This window comes from Oncorhynchus gorbuscha, linkage group LG02, assembly GCF_021184085.1.
Source record: "Oncorhynchus gorbuscha isolate QuinsamMale2020 ecotype Even-year linkage group LG02, OgorEven_v1.0, whole genome shotgun sequence".
Taxonomy (NCBI): Eukaryota; Metazoa; Chordata; class Actinopteri; order Salmoniformes; family Salmonidae; genus Oncorhynchus; species Oncorhynchus gorbuscha.
In genome coordinates, this window is record NC_060174.1 from 868,667 (window position 1) to 884,027 (window position 15,361).

General features: G+C 48.9%; 1 protein-coding gene across 1 annotated transcript in view; it reads left to right on the forward strand.

Moving 5' to 3' along the window:
* The window catches only part of slc9a7 (solute carrier family 9 member 7), a 150,976-nt gene that overhangs the window by 74,239 nt on the left and 61,376 nt on the right, over positions 1-15,361 (forward strand). Inside the window, exons 11-12 of the mRNA XM_046299492.1 lie at positions 2,913-3,024; positions 6,142-6,295. Coding sequence (XP_046155448.1) covers positions 2,913-3,024; positions 6,142-6,295 — 266 coding nt within the window. The remainder of the gene's footprint in view (positions 1-2,912; positions 3,025-6,141; positions 6,296-15,361) is intronic.

Below are 15,361 nucleotides of genomic sequence, written 5' to 3' on the forward strand. Positions count from 1 at the left end.
CAAATCAAATTTTATTTGTCACATACACATGGTTAGCAGATGTTAATGCGAGTGTAGCGAAATGCTTGTGCTTCTAGTTCCGACAATGCAGTGATAACCAACAAGTAATCTAACTAACAATTCCAAAACTACTGTCTTATACACAGTGTAAGGGGATAAGGAACATGTACATAAGGATATATGAATGAGTGATGGTACAGAGCAGCATACAGTAGATGGTATCGAGTACAGTATATACATATGAGATGAGTGTGTAGACAAAGTAAACAAAGTGGCATAGTTAAAGTGGCTAGTGATACATGTGTTACATAAGGATGCAGTCGATGTTGTAGAGTACAGTATATACATATGCATATGAGATGAATAATGTAGGGTAAGTAACATTATATAAGGTAGCATTGTTTAAAGTGGCTAGTGATATATTTACATCATTTCCCATCAATTTCCATTATTAAAATGGCTGGAGTTGGGTCAGTGTCAATGACAGTGTGTTGGCAGCAGCCACTCAATGTTAGTGGTGGCTATTTAACAGTCTGATGGCCTTGAGATAGAAGCTGTTTTTCAGTCTCTCGGTCCCAGCTTTGATGCACCTGTACTGACCTCGCCTTCTGGATGATAGCGGGGTGAACAGGCAGTGGTTCGGGTGGTTGATGTCCTTGATGATCTTTATGGCCTTCCTGTAACAACGGGTGGTGTAGGTGTCCTGGAGGGCAGGTAGTTTGCCCCCGGTGATGCGTTGTGCAGTCCTCACTACCCTCTGGAGAGCCTTACGGTTGAGGGCGGAGCAGTTGCCGTACCAGGCGGTGATACAGCCCGCCAGGATGCTCTCGATTGTGCATCTGTAGAAGTTTGTGAGTGCTTTTGGTGACAAGCCGAATTTCTTCAGCCTCCTGAGGTTGAATAGGCGCTGCTGCGCCTTCTTCACGACGCTGTCAGTGTGAGTGGACCAATTCAGTTTGTCTGTGATGTGTATGCCGAGGAACTTAAAACTAGCTACCCTCTCCACTACTGTTCCATCGATGTGGATAGGGGGGTGTTCCCTCTGCTGTTTCCTGAAGTCCACAATCATCTCCTTAGTTTTGTTGACGTTGAGTGTGAGGTTATTTTCCTGACACCACACTCCGAGGGCTCAGCAACAGTCATGACCGGTTTGACGTCCATTGACTCGTGTCATCGCCTCTGTTCAGTCAGCAACAGTCATGACCGGTTTAACGTCCATTGACTCGTGTCATCGCCTCTGTTCAGTCAGCAACAGTCATGACCGGTTTGACGTCCATTGACTCGTGTCATCGCCTCTGTTCAGTCAGCAACAGTCATGACCGGTTTAACGTCCATTGACTCGTGTCATCGCCTCTGTTCAGTCAGCAGATCAAAGAAAGTCATGACCGGTTTAACGTCCATTGACTCGTGTCATCGCCTCTGTTCAGTCAGCAACAGTCATGAAACCGGTTTAGGGCTTGTACGTCCATTGACTCGTGTCATCGCCTCTGTTCAGTCAGCAACAGTCATGACCGGTTTAACGTCCATTGACTCGTGTCATCGCCTCCGTTCAGTCCGGGCGGAAAATGCAATAAATTTGCATGACTCCCAAGTCAGCGTATTCGTTAATATTGATGGTCGGGGTTCGGTAAGTCCCCTACACACCATAACCCTCGAACTTCTCGGCTCTGTGAAAATGGAGGGGCAAGCAGTCATATTTTTCCATTCGGAAACTCCCGAAACTTGTTGCAAACACACCAAGCACAAAGGTTTTCCGCATCTGTAAATAAAAAGTGCCCTTCCTCCACAAAGTGCTGGCTGCAGATCCTGCTAGCTCGAGCTGACACGTCCTTCCTCTTAATTCTTAGGGATTGGCGTCCCTCTAGTGGGACCACTTCCGGGGAAACTGGAGGGGGCACAATTCAAATAAATAATCATAACAATTATGGATATTAAACATTTAGGTACATAGAAGTGTCTCATCAGTTGAAGGCTTAAATGCTTGTTAATCTAACTGCACTGTCTGATTTACAGTAGGCTTTACAGCGAATGCATGCCATGCATTTGTTTGAGGACGGCGCCCCACATCAAATATTTTTCCACCGGCACAAGTTTTATAAATTCACAAATAGCGATTTAAATATTCACTTTTTGAATATCTTCCTCTGATTTGTCATCCAAAGGGTCCCAGCTATAACATGCAGTGTCGTTTTGTTAGATAAAATCCTTCTTTATATCCCAAAAAGTCTGTTTAGTTTGCGCCATCGATTTGAGTAATCCACTCGTTCAACATTCAGAGAAAGGAATCAAAAAATCTACCCATAAACTTTGTTTCAACAAGTCAAAATATGTTTCCAATTAATCCTCAGATACCCTAAAATGTAATCAAACTATAATATTTCTTACGGAAACTGATTTTAGCAGGTCCTGTCTTCATAGCGCACGCCAACACGAATTTCCAAGACCGTGTTCCTGTTCTAAAACTGATGTTTCTTATTCATTTTTGAAGTTACAAGCCTGAAACCTTGAACATAGACTGCTGACACCCTGTGGAAGCCAAAGGAATTGCATCATGGGAGCTAGTTTTCAGTATGACCTTATACTTACCATTGTAACAGGATGGTTTCATCCCCTTTAAGAGTGGATAGTGTTTCCATTCCCCTTTAAGAGTGGATAGTGTTTCCATTCCCCTTTAAGAGTGGATAGTGTTTCCATTCCCCTTTAAGAGTGGATAGTGTTTCCATTCCCCTTTAAGAGTGGATAGTGTTTCCATTCCCCTTTAAGAGTGGATAGTGTTTCCATTCCCCTTTAAGAGTGGATAGTTCTGTCAGTGGTGCTAGTTCAAGGTAAACAGGGCTGTGGGGTGTTCTTCACGTTGTGACAGAGTTTGTCCTTTATGTAAACCGACTTCTTTCCTCAACACTGTCCGTCAGCTGGCCATCTTCATAGGCCGTGCCTCCAACATCTACCCCCTCTCCTTCCTGCTCAACCTGGGACGCAGACACAAGATCAGGGGCAACTTACAACACATGATGATGTTTGCAGGTATAGACCAGTGATGTCTGTGGTGTAGACCAGTGATTTCTGTGGTGTAGACCAGTGATGGCTACATCTAGAGCTGCCCCCCCCCCCCGAGAGGAAACAGTATATTAGCCCCACTACATCTAGAGCTGCCCCCCCCGAGAGGAAACAGTATATTAGCCCCACTACATCTAGACCTGCCCCCACCCCGAGAGGAAACAGTATATTAGCCCCACTACATCTAGACCTGCCCCCCCCGAGAGGAAACAGTATATTAGCCCCACTACATCTAGACCTGCCCCCCAGAGAGAGGAAACAGTATATTAGCCCCACTACATCTAGACCTGCCCCCACCCCGAGAGGAAACAGTATATTAGCCCCACTACATCTAGAGCTGCCCCCCCGAGAGGAAACAGTATATTAGCCCACTACATCTAGACCTGAATTTTTTCCCCCCCCGAGAGGAAGCAGTATATTAGCCCCACTACATCTAGACCTGCCCCCCCCGAGAGGAAACAGTATATTAGCCCCACTACATCTAGAGCTGCCCCCCCCGAGAGGAAACAGTATATTAGCCCCACTACATCTAGACCTGCCCCCCTCCCCCGAGAGGAAACAGTATATTAGCCCCACTACATCTAGACCTGGGTTCCTCTCTAGACGTCACTAGCTAGGTGGTTCTACCGTGGGTTCCTCTCCAGATATCACTAGCTAGGTGGATTTACTGTGGGTTCCTCTCCAGACGTCACTAGCTAGGTGGTTTTACTGTGGGTTCCTCTCCAGACATCACTAGCTAGGTGGTTTTACTGTGGGTTCCTCTCCACCTAGCTAGGTGGTTTTACTGTGGGTTCCTCTCCAGACGTCACTAGCTAGGTGGTTTTACTGTGGGTTCCTCTCCACCTAGCTAGGTGGTTTTACTGTGGGTTCCTCTCCAGACGTCACTAGCTAGGTGGTTTTACTGTGGGTTCCTCTCCAGACTTCACTAGCTAGGTGGTTTTACCGTGGGTTCCTCTCCAGACGTCACTAGCTAGGTGGTTCTACTGTGGGTTCCTCTCCAGACGTCACTAGCTAGGTGGTTCTACTGTGGGTTCCTCTCCAGACGTCACTAGCTAGGTGGTTCTACCGTGGGTTCCTCTCCAGACGTCACTAGCTAGGTGGTTCTACCGTGGGTTCCTCTCCAGACATCACTAGCTAGGTGGTTTTACCGTGGGTTCCTCTCCAGACGTCACTAGCTAGGTGGTTTTACTGTGGGTTCCTCTCCAGACGTCACTAGCTAGGTGGTTTTACTGTGGGTTCCTCTCCACCTAGCTAGGTGGTTTTACTGTGGGTTCCTCTCCACCTAGCTAGGTGGTTTTACTGTGGGTTCCTCTCCAGACGTCACTAGCTAGGTGGTTTTACTGTGGGTTCCTCTCCAGACGTCACTAGCTAGGTGGTTTTACCGTGGGTTCCTCTCCAGACGTCACTAGCTAGGTGGTTCTACTGTGGGTTCCTCTCCAGACGTCACTAGCTAGGTGGTTTTACTGTGGGTTCCTCTCCAGACATCACTAGCTAGGTGGTTCTACCGTGGGTTCCTCTCCAGACGTCACTAGCTAGGTGGTTTTACTGTGGGTTCCTCTCCACATAGCTAGGTGGTTTTACTGTGGGTTCCTCTCCAGACGTCACTAGCTAGGTGGTTTTACCGTGGGTTCCTCTCCAGACATCACTAGCTAGGTGGTTTTACCGTGGGTTCCTCTCCAGACGTCACTAGCTAGGTGGTTTTACTGTGGGTTCCTCTCCACCTAGCTAGGTGGTTTTACCGTGGGTTCCTCTCCAGACGTCACTAGCTAGGTGGTGTTACTGTGGGTTCCTCTCCAGACGTCACTAGCTAGGTGGTTTTACTGTGGGTTCCTCTCCACCTAGCTAGGTGGTTTTACTGTGGGTTCCTTTCCACCTAGCTAGGTGGTTTTACCGTGGGTTCCTCTCCAGACGTCACTAGCTAGGTGGTGTTACCGTGGGTTCCTCTCCAGACATCACTAGCTAGGTGGTTCTACCGTGGGTTCCTCTCCAGACGTCACTAGCTAGGTGGTTTTACCGTGGGTTCCTCTCCAGACATCACTAGCTAGGTGGTTCTACCGTGGGTTCCTCTCCAGACGTCACTAGCTAGGTGGTTTTACTGTGGGTTCCTCTCCAGACGTCACTAGCTAGGTGGTTTTACCGTGGGTTCCTCTCCAGACGTCACTAGCTAGGTGGTTTTACTGTGGGTTCCTCTCCAGACATCACTAGCTAGGTGGTTTTACTGTGGGTTCCTCTCCAGACATCACTAGCTAGGTGGTTTTACTGTGGGTTCCTCTCCAGACATCACTAGCTAGGTGGTTTTACTGTGGGTTCCTCTCCAGACGTCACTAGCTAGGTGGTTCTACCGTGGGTTCCTCTCCAGACGTCACTAGCTAGGTGGTTTTACCGTGGGTTCCTCTCCAGACGTCACTAGCTAGGTGGTTTTACTGTGGGTTCTTCTCCAGACGTCACTAGCTAGGTGGTTTTACTGTGGGTTCCTCTCCAGACGTCACTAGCTAGGTGGTTTTACTGTGGGTTCTTCTCCAGACGTCACTAGCTAGGTGGTTTTACTGTGGGTTCCTCTCCAGACGTCACTAGCTAGGTGGTTCTACCGTGGGTTCCTCTCCAGGCGTCACTAGCTAGGTGGTTTTACTGTGGGTTCCTCTCCAGACGTCACTAGCTAGGTGGTTCTACCGTGGGTTCCTCTCCAGGCGTCACTAGCTAGGTGGTTTTACTGTGGGTTCTTCTCCAGACGTCACTAGCTAGGTGGTTTTACTGTGGGTTCCTCTCCAGACGTCACTAGCTAGGTGGTTCTACCGTGGGTTCCTCTCCAGGCGTCACTAGCTAGGTGGTTTTACTGTGGGTTCCTCTCCAGACGTCACTAGCTAGGTGGTTCTACCGTGGGTTCCTCTCCAGGCGTCACTAGCTAGGTGGTTTTACTGTGGGTTCCTCTCCAGACGTCACTAGCTAGGTGGTTCTACCGTGGGTTCCTCTCCAGACGTCACTAGCTAGGTGGATTTACTCTGAAGGACTTTGACAACTGCTGATGTATAAAGGGGCTTTAAAAATACGCTTGATTGAGTGATTTGCTTGTGTGTTCCTCTCCAGGCCTGCGGGGGGCAATGGCGTTTGCCCTGGCAATCCGGGACACAGCTACCTACGCCCGTCAGATGACGTTCACCACCACCCTCCTCATCGTCTTCTTCACCGTCTGGGTGTTTGGAGGAGGGACCACCCCCATGTTGTCATGGCTACACATAAGGTTAGTTAGATGTCTGGGTGTTTGGAGGAGGGACCACCCCCATGTTGTCATGGCTGCACATAAGGTTAGATAGATGTGTGTGTTTGGAGGAGGGACCACCCCCACGTTGTCATGGCTACACACAGAATAACCTCTCTCCTTCACTTCTATTCCTGTCCAGCTGCGTCCCAAATGGCACCCTATTCCCTATATAGTGCACTACTTTAGACCAGAGCCCTATTCCCTATATAGTGCACTACATTTGACCAGAACCCTATTTCCTATATAGTGCACTACTTTAGACCAGAGCCCTATTCCCTATATAGTGCACTACTTTAGACCAGAGCCCTATTCCCTATATAGTACACTACTTTAGACCAGAGCCCTATTCCCTATATAGTGCACTACTTTAGACCAGAGCCCTATTCCCTATATAGTGCACTACTTTAGACCAGAGCTCTATTCCCTATATAGTGCACTACTATAGACCAGGGCCCTATTCCCTATATAGTGCACTACTTTAGACCAGAGCCCTATTCCCTTTATAGTGCACTACTTTAGACCAGAGCCCTATTCCCTATATAGTGCACTACTTTAGACCAGAGCCCTATTCCCTTTATAGTGCACTGCTTTAGACCAGAGCCCTATTCCCTATGTAGTGCACTGCTTTAGACCAGAGCCCTATTCCCTATATAGTGCACTACTTTAGACCAGAGCCCTATTCCCTATGTAGTGCACTACTTTAGACCAGAGCCCTATTCCCTATGTAGTGCACTGCTTTAGACCAGAGCCCTATTCCCTATGTAGTGCACTGCTTTAGACCAGAGCCCTATTCCCTATATAGTGCACTACTTTAGACCAGAGCCCTATTCCCTTTATAGTGCACTACTTTAGACCAGAGCCCTATTCCCTTTATAGTGCACTACTTTAGACCAGAGCCCTATTCCCTTTATAGTGCACTACTTTAGACCAGAGCCCTATTCCCTTTATAGTGCACTACTTTAGACCAGAGCCCTATTCCCTTTATAGTGCACTACTTTAGACCAGAGCCCTATTCCCTTTATAGTGCACTACTTTAGACCAGAGCCCTATTCCCTTTATAGTGCACTACTTTAGACCAGAGCCCTATTCCCTTTATAGTGCACTAGACGGTCTGTGTGGTTTGGTGAGGGTGAGACGGTCGGTGTGGTTTGGTGAGGGTGAGACGGTCTGTGTGGTGTTACCCAGAAGGTGGGGCCAGAGAGCCCTACAGCAGCTTCACACATTGGCCCAAATCTTTACCTCTTTATCCATCCACCACTGTAGTTCCCCCTAACTGTCACCATGGGAACTGCTGGGAGAGTGGAAAGGTGCTCCTGTGCAGGACAGTGTTCAGCCAGAAGTCTGTCATACCTGAATGCAGCTCCACCTAGAGGGCTGTAGTACCACCTAGAGGGCTGTAGTACCACCTAGAGGGCTGTAGCACCACCTAGAGGGCTGTAGCACCACCTAGAGGGCTGTAGCACCACCTAGAGGGCTGTAGCACCACCTAGAGGGCTGTAGCACCACCTAGAGGGCTGTAGCACCACCTAGAGGGCTGCAGCACCACCTAGAGGGCTGCAGCACCACCTAGAGGGCTGCAGCACCACCTAGAGGGCTGCAGCTCCACCTAGAGGGCTGCAGCTCCACCTAGAGGGCTGCAGCTCCACCTAGAGGGCTGCAGCTCCACCTAGAGGGCTGCAGCTCCACCTAGAGGGCTGCAGCTCCACCTAGAGGGCTGCAGCTCCACCTAGAGGGCTGCAGCTCCACCTAGAGGGCTGCAGCTCCACCTAGAGGGCTGCAGCTCCACCTAGAGGGCTGCAGCTCCACCTAGAGGGCTGCAGCTCCACCTAGAGGGCTGCAGCACCACCTAGAGGGCTGTAGTACCATCTTCTAATATTAGGGATGTCGGGCCAGGTGACTCTACCTGCTGCTCTGGGAATGGACATACTACCTGTGATGTCAAACTCACTGTCAGAGTGAGTTGTTTGAAGAGCTTATCTAACATGACTATCTGCATGTCTGTCATCCAGTATGGTCTGGCCAGGCCCTGGTCCATATTGATCAGAGTAAAGAGGATTATGGGTAGTGATGTGTGTTGGCAGCTGCTCATTTGAATGACTAATGCTGTCTCTGTGTGGTGTACAGACGGGGTTAATCCACAGTTTCTAAACCTGAGAGGAGCAACATGGTGAGACTCCCAAGAAGGCATGTCAAACAGACCAGGCTGGGGTTTGGACTTTAAGAAGTCCATGAGAGAAGTCAATCATTCTTCCTGAGTTATACATTTTCTCGAAATCGAAAGAGACGGCCTAGATTGGAGCAAATGTCTTAAGTAGTTGAACATGCTTGTGAATGTAAAACTGACACATTTTCATTTTTCGTTAAAAACGACTTTATCATCCGTGCCTTTGATTTGAAGGCCTGCAAAATGTGAAGTTTGTTGCGAGGCAACCTCTAGACCCAATGATGTTTCTAGGCATGAGCTTAGCTAGCCAACTTTGCCATAACATCTAATGGAGAAGTAGTTTTAGCCTATATTCATACTGTAATGTCTTTTGGTTAATCTGAGAAGTCTGTAGGGTTAACCCGGTTCACTTAAACCCATCACTATAGTGCCCAGAGTCGTGCCAAAAGGGACTATAGCATGTGTTTGGAGGAGAGAAGCCAGTCTGTTCTGGGTCATGGATCTGTGTGTGTTTGACAGTCACTGATAGCAGGCCTCCTGCCTCTCGTCACACGCAGGGAGTCTGCTGTCGGTAGGGTAGGGGAGTCTGCTGTCGGTAGGGTAGGGGAGTCTGCTGTCGGTAGGGTAGGGGAGTCTGCTGTCGGTAGGGTAGGGGAGTTTCTAAACCTGTCGGTAGGGTAGGGGAGTCTGCCGGTAGGGTAGGGGAGTCTGCTGTCGGTAGGGTGGGAGTCTGCTGTCGGTCCAGGGAGTAGGGAGTCTGCTGTCGGTAGGGTAGGGTAGGGGAGTCTGCTGTCGGTAGGGTAGGGTAGGGGAGTCTGCTGTCGGTAGGGTAGGGTAGGGGAGTCTGCTGTCGGTAGGGTAGGGGAGTCTGCTGTCGGTAGGGTAGGGGAGTCTGCTGTCGGTAGGGTAGGGGAGTCTGCTGTCGGTAGGGTAGGGGAGTCTGCTGTCGGTTAGGGAGTCTGCTGTCGGTAGGGTAGGGAGTCTGCTGTCGGTAGGGTAGGGAGTCTGCTGTCTAGGGTAGGGGAGTCTGCTGTCGGTAGGGTTGGGGAGTCTGCTGTCGGTAGGGTAGGGGGAGTCTGCTGTCGGTAGGGTAGGGGAGTCTGCTGTCGGTAGGGTTGGGAGTCTGCTGTCGGTAGGGTTGGGGAGTCTGCTGTCGGTAGGGTAGGGTAGGGGAGTCTGCTGTCGGTAGGGTAGGGTAGGGGAGTCTGCTGTCGGTAGGGTAGGGTAGGGGAGTCTGCTGTCGGTAGGGTAGGGTAGGGGAGTCTGCTGTCGGTAGGGTTGGGGAGTCTGCTGTCGGTAGGGTTGGGTTGGGGAGTCTGCTGTCGGTAGGGTTGGGTTGGGGAGTCTGCTGTCGGTAGGGTAGGGGAGTCTGCTGTCGGTAGGGTTGGGGAGTCTGCTGTCGGTAGGGTTGGGGAGTCTGCTGTCGGTAGGGTTGGGGAGTCTGCTGTCGGTAGGGTTGGGTTGGGGAGTCTGCTGTCGGTTGGGTTGGGGAGTCTGCTGTCGGTAGGGTAGGGGGAGTCTGCTGTCGGTAGGGTAGGGAGTCTGCTGTCGGTAGGGTAGGGGGGAGTCTGCTGTCGGTAGGGTAGGGAGTCTGCTGTCGGTAGGGTAGGGGAGTCTGCTGTCGGTAGGGTAGGGGAGTCTGCTGTCGGTAGGGTTGGGTTGGGGAGTCTGCTGTCGGTAGGGTTGGGTTGGGGAGTCTGCTGTCGGTAGGGTTGGGTTGGGGAGTCTGCTGTCGGTAGGGTTGGGTTGGGGAGTCTGCTGTCGGTAGGGTTGGGTTGGGGAGTCTGCTGTCGGTAGGGTAGGGGAGTCTGCTGTCGGTAGGGTTGGGTTGGGGAGTCTGCTGTCGGTAGGGTAGGGGAGTCTGCTGTCGGTAGGGTTGGGGAGTCTGCTGTCGGTTGGGGAGTCTGCTGTCGGTAGGGAGTCTGCTGTCGGTAGGGGGGAGTCTGCTGTCGGTAGGGGAGTCTGCTGTCGGTAGGGAGTCTGCTGTCGGTAGGGAGTCTGCTGTCGGTAGGGGAGTCTGCTGTCGGTAGGGGAGTCTGCTGTCGGTAGGGGAGTCTGCTGTCGGTAGGGGAGTCTGCTGTCGGTAGGGGAGTCTGCTGTCGGTAGGGGAGTCTGCTGTCGGTAGGGGAGTCTGCTGTCGGTAGGGGAGTCTGCTGTCGGTAGGGGAGTCTGCTGTCGGTAGGGTTCGGGGTAAGGAGTGTGGCCAGTGGCCAGATGGTGCCAAGCTTATACACCAAGAGACGTGCAGCTGTAATTGCCGCAAAAGTTGGCTCTGCAAATAATTGACTTTGGGGGGTGAATAGTTACGCTCAAGTTTTCTGTTTTTTTGTCTTCTCCTCGTTTGTTTCATAATAATAATAAAAAATGCATCTTCAAAGTGATAGGCATGTTGTGTAAATCAAATGATACAAAACCCCCCAAATCCATTTTAATTACAGGTTGTAATACAATACAACCTCTGGTAGTGATTCTAACGTTTTCATAATACAGTGATTAGGATTAAGGTCGTCACACATGCCACGAACAATACACTTTTAAACTTGCGACGACGCACTTAGATTTAGACAAAACGAACAAAATTGAACGATATAACTATAAAAATAAAAATAAATCATTTAGGTGAGCTCAGGGTCTGGCAGCAGTGCCGTGTCCCTAGGGTAGCCTCGACCAGACTGATCCTCTCAGTGTCCTCCTCAGGTCAGCTCCAGCTGCTGTGTCTGTCTTCCTGCCAGGATGGGATCAGTGCATGTGTAGTGCACTACCCAAAACACAAACTCGTATGTATATGAGATGGGATGCCAATTAATGCTTTACTAAGCTGAGTGATTATAAAGATTATAGCTCTCTGTCTTTCATCATCACAGTCGGCCCTCATGTCTGTCTGTCTCTCTATATTACTATTACACATCAGCTAACTGAGCATAATATCCACTAACACCAGTCAGTCAGTCTACCCACTGAGCATACTATCCACTAACACCAGTCAGTCAGTCTGCCCACTGAGCATAATATCCACTAATACCAGTCAGTCAGTCAGTCTACCCACTGAGCATAATATCCACTAACACCAGTCAGTCAGTCTGCCCACTGAGCATAATATCCACTAACACCAGTCAGTCAGTCTGCCCACTGAGCATAATATCCACTAACACCAGTCAGTCAGTCAGTCAGTCTACCCACTGAGCATAATATCCACTAACACCCAGTCAGTCAGTCAGTCAGTCAGTCTACCCACTGAGCATAATATCCACTAACACCAGTCAGTCAGTCAGTCTACCCCACTGAGCATAATATCCACTAACACCAGTCAGTCAGTCTACCCACTGAGCATAATATCCACTAACACCAGTCAGTCAGTCTACCCACTGAGCATCCACTAACACCAGTCAGTCAGTCTACCCACTGAGCATAATATCCACTAACACCAGTCAGTCAGTCTACCCACTGAGCATAATATCCACTAACACCCAGTCAGTCAGTCTACCCACTGAGCATAATATCCACTAACACCAGTCAGTCAGTCCAGTAACACCAGTCAGTCAGTCTACCCACTGAGCATAATATCCACTAACACCAGTCAGTCAGTCAGTCTACCCACTGAGCATAATATCCACTAACACCAGTCAGTCAGTCTACCCACTGAGCATAATATCCACTAACACCAGTCAGTCAGTCAGTCAGTCTACCCACTGAGCATAATATCCACTAACACCAGTCAGTCAGTCTACCCACTGAGCATAATATCCACTAACACCAGTCAGTCAGTCAGTCTACCCACTGAGCATAATATCCACTAACACCAGTCAGTCAGTCTACCCACTGAGCATAATATCCACTAACACCAGTCAGTCAGTCAGTCAGTCTACCCACTGAGCATAATATCCACTAACACCAGTCAGTCAGTCAGTCTACCCACTGAGCATAATATCCACTAACACCAGTCAGTCAGTCTACCCACTGAGCATAATATCCACTAACACCAGTCAGTCAGTCAGTACCCACTGAGCATAATATCCACTAACACCCAGTCAGTCAGTCTACCCACTGAGCATAATATCCACTAACACCAGTCAGTCAGTCTACCCACTGAGCATAATATCCACTAAACACCAGTCAGTCAGTCTACCCACTGAGCATAATATCCACTAACACCAGTCAGTCAGTCTACCCACTGAGCATAATATCCACTAACACCAGTCAGTCTACCCACAGTAACACCAGTCAGTCTACCCACTGAGCATAATATCCACTAACACCAGTCAGTCAGTCAGTCTACCCACTGAGCATAATATCCACTAACACCAGTCAGTCAGTCAGTCTACCCACTGAGCATAATATCCACTAACACCAGTCAGTCAGTCTACCCACTGAGCATAATATCCACTAACACCAGTCAGTCAGTCAGTCTACCCACTGAGCATAATATCCACTAACACCAGTCAGTCAGTCTACCCACTGAGCATAATATCCACTAACACCAGTCAGTCAGTCAGTCTACCCACTGAGCATAATATCCACTAACACCAGTCAGTCAGTCTACCCACTGAGCATAATATCCACTAACACCAGTCAGTCAGTCAGTCTACCCACTGAGCATAATATCCACTAACACCAGTCAGTCAGTCTACCCACTGAGCATAATATCCACTAACACCAGTCAGTCAGTCAGTCTACCCACTGAGCATAATATCCACTAACACCAGTCAGTCAGTCTACCCACTGAGCATAATATCCACTAACACCCAGTCAGTCAGTCTACCCACTGAGCATAATATCCACTAACACCAGTCAGTCAGTCTACCCACTGAGCATAATATCCACTAACACCAGTCAGTCAGTCTACCCACTGAGCATAATATCCACTAACACCAGTCAGTCAGTCTACCCACTGAGCATAATATCCACTAACACCAGTCAGTCAGTCTACCCACTGAGCATAATATCCACTAACACCAGTCAGTCAGTCTACCCACTGAGCATAATATCCACTAACACCAGTCAGTCAGTCTACCCACTGAGCATAATATCCACTAACACCCCAGTCAGTCAGTCAGTCTACCCACTGAGCATAATATCCACTAACACAGTCAGTCAGTCAGTCAGTCTACCCACTGAGCATAATATCCACTAACACCAGTCAGTCAGTCTACCCACTGAGCATAATATCCACTAACACCAGTCAGTCAGTCTACCCACTGAGCATAATATCCACTAACACCAGTCAGTCAGTCTACCCACTGAGCATAATATCCACTAACACCAGTCAGTCAGTCTACCCACTGAGCATAATATCCACTAACACCAGTCAGTCAGTCTACCCACTGAGCATAATATCCACTAACACCAGTCAGTCAGTCTACCCACTGAGCATAATATCCACTAACACCAGTCAGTCAGTCTACCCACTGAGCATAATATCCACTAACACCAGTCAGTCAGTCTACCCACTGAGCATAATATCCACTCACCAGTCACACACAGCATAATATCCACTAACACCAGTCAGTCAGTCTACCCACTGAGCATAATATCCACTAACACCAGTCAGTCAGTCTACCCACTGAGCATAATATCCACTAACACCAGTCAGTCAGTCTACCCACTGAGCATAATATCCACTAACACCAGTCAGTCAGTCAGTCTACCCACTGAGCATAATATCCACTAACACCAGTCAGTCAGTCTACCCACTGAGCATAATATCCACTAACACCAGTCAGTCAGTCTACCCACTGAGCATAATATCCACTAACACCAGTCAGTCAGTCTACCCACTGAGCATAATATCCACTAACACCAGTCAGTCAGTCTACCCACTGAGCATAATATCCACTAACACCCAGTCAGTCAGTCTACCCACTGAGCATAATATCCACTAACACCAGTCAGTCAGTCTACCCACTGAGCATAATATCCACTAACACCAGTCAGTCAGTCTACCCACTGAGCATAATATCCACTAACACCAGTCAGTCAGTCTACCCACTGAGCATAATATCCACTAACACCAGTCAGTCAGTCTACCCACTGAGCATAATATCCACTAACACCAGTCAGTCAGTCTACCCACTGAGCATAATATCCACTAACACCAGTCAGTCAGTCTACCCACAGCATAATATCCACTAACACCAGTCAGTCAGTCTACCCACTGAGCATAATATCCACTAACACCAGTCAGTCAGTCTACCCACTGAGCATAATATCCACTAACACCAGTCAGTCAGTCTACCCACTGAGCATAATATCCACTAACACCAGTCAGTCAGTCTACCCACTGAGCATAATATCCACTAACACCAGTCAGTCAGTCTACCCACTGAGCATAATATCCACTAACACCAGTCAGTCAGTCTACCCACTGAGCATAATATCCACTAACACCAGTCAGTCAGTCTACCCACTGAGCATAATATCCACTAACACCAGTCAGTCAGTCTACCCACTGAGCATAATATCCACTAACACAGTCAGTCAGTCAGTCTACCCACTGAGCATAATATCCACTAACACCAGTCAGTCAGTCTACCCACTGAGCATAATATCCACTAACACCAGTCAGTCAGTCTACCCACTGAGCATACTATCCACTAACACCAGTCAGTCAGTCTACCCACTGAGCATAATATCCACTAACACCAGTCAGTCAGTCAGTCTACCCACTGAGCATAATATCCACTAACACCAGTCAGTCAGTCTACCCACTGAGCATAATATCCACTAACACCAGTCAGTCAGTCTACCCACAGCATAATATCCACTAACACCAGTCAGTCAGTCTACCCACTGAGCATAATATCCACTAACACCAGTCAGTCAGTCTACCCACTGAGCATAATATCCACTAACACCAGTCAGTCAGTCTACCCACTGAGCATACT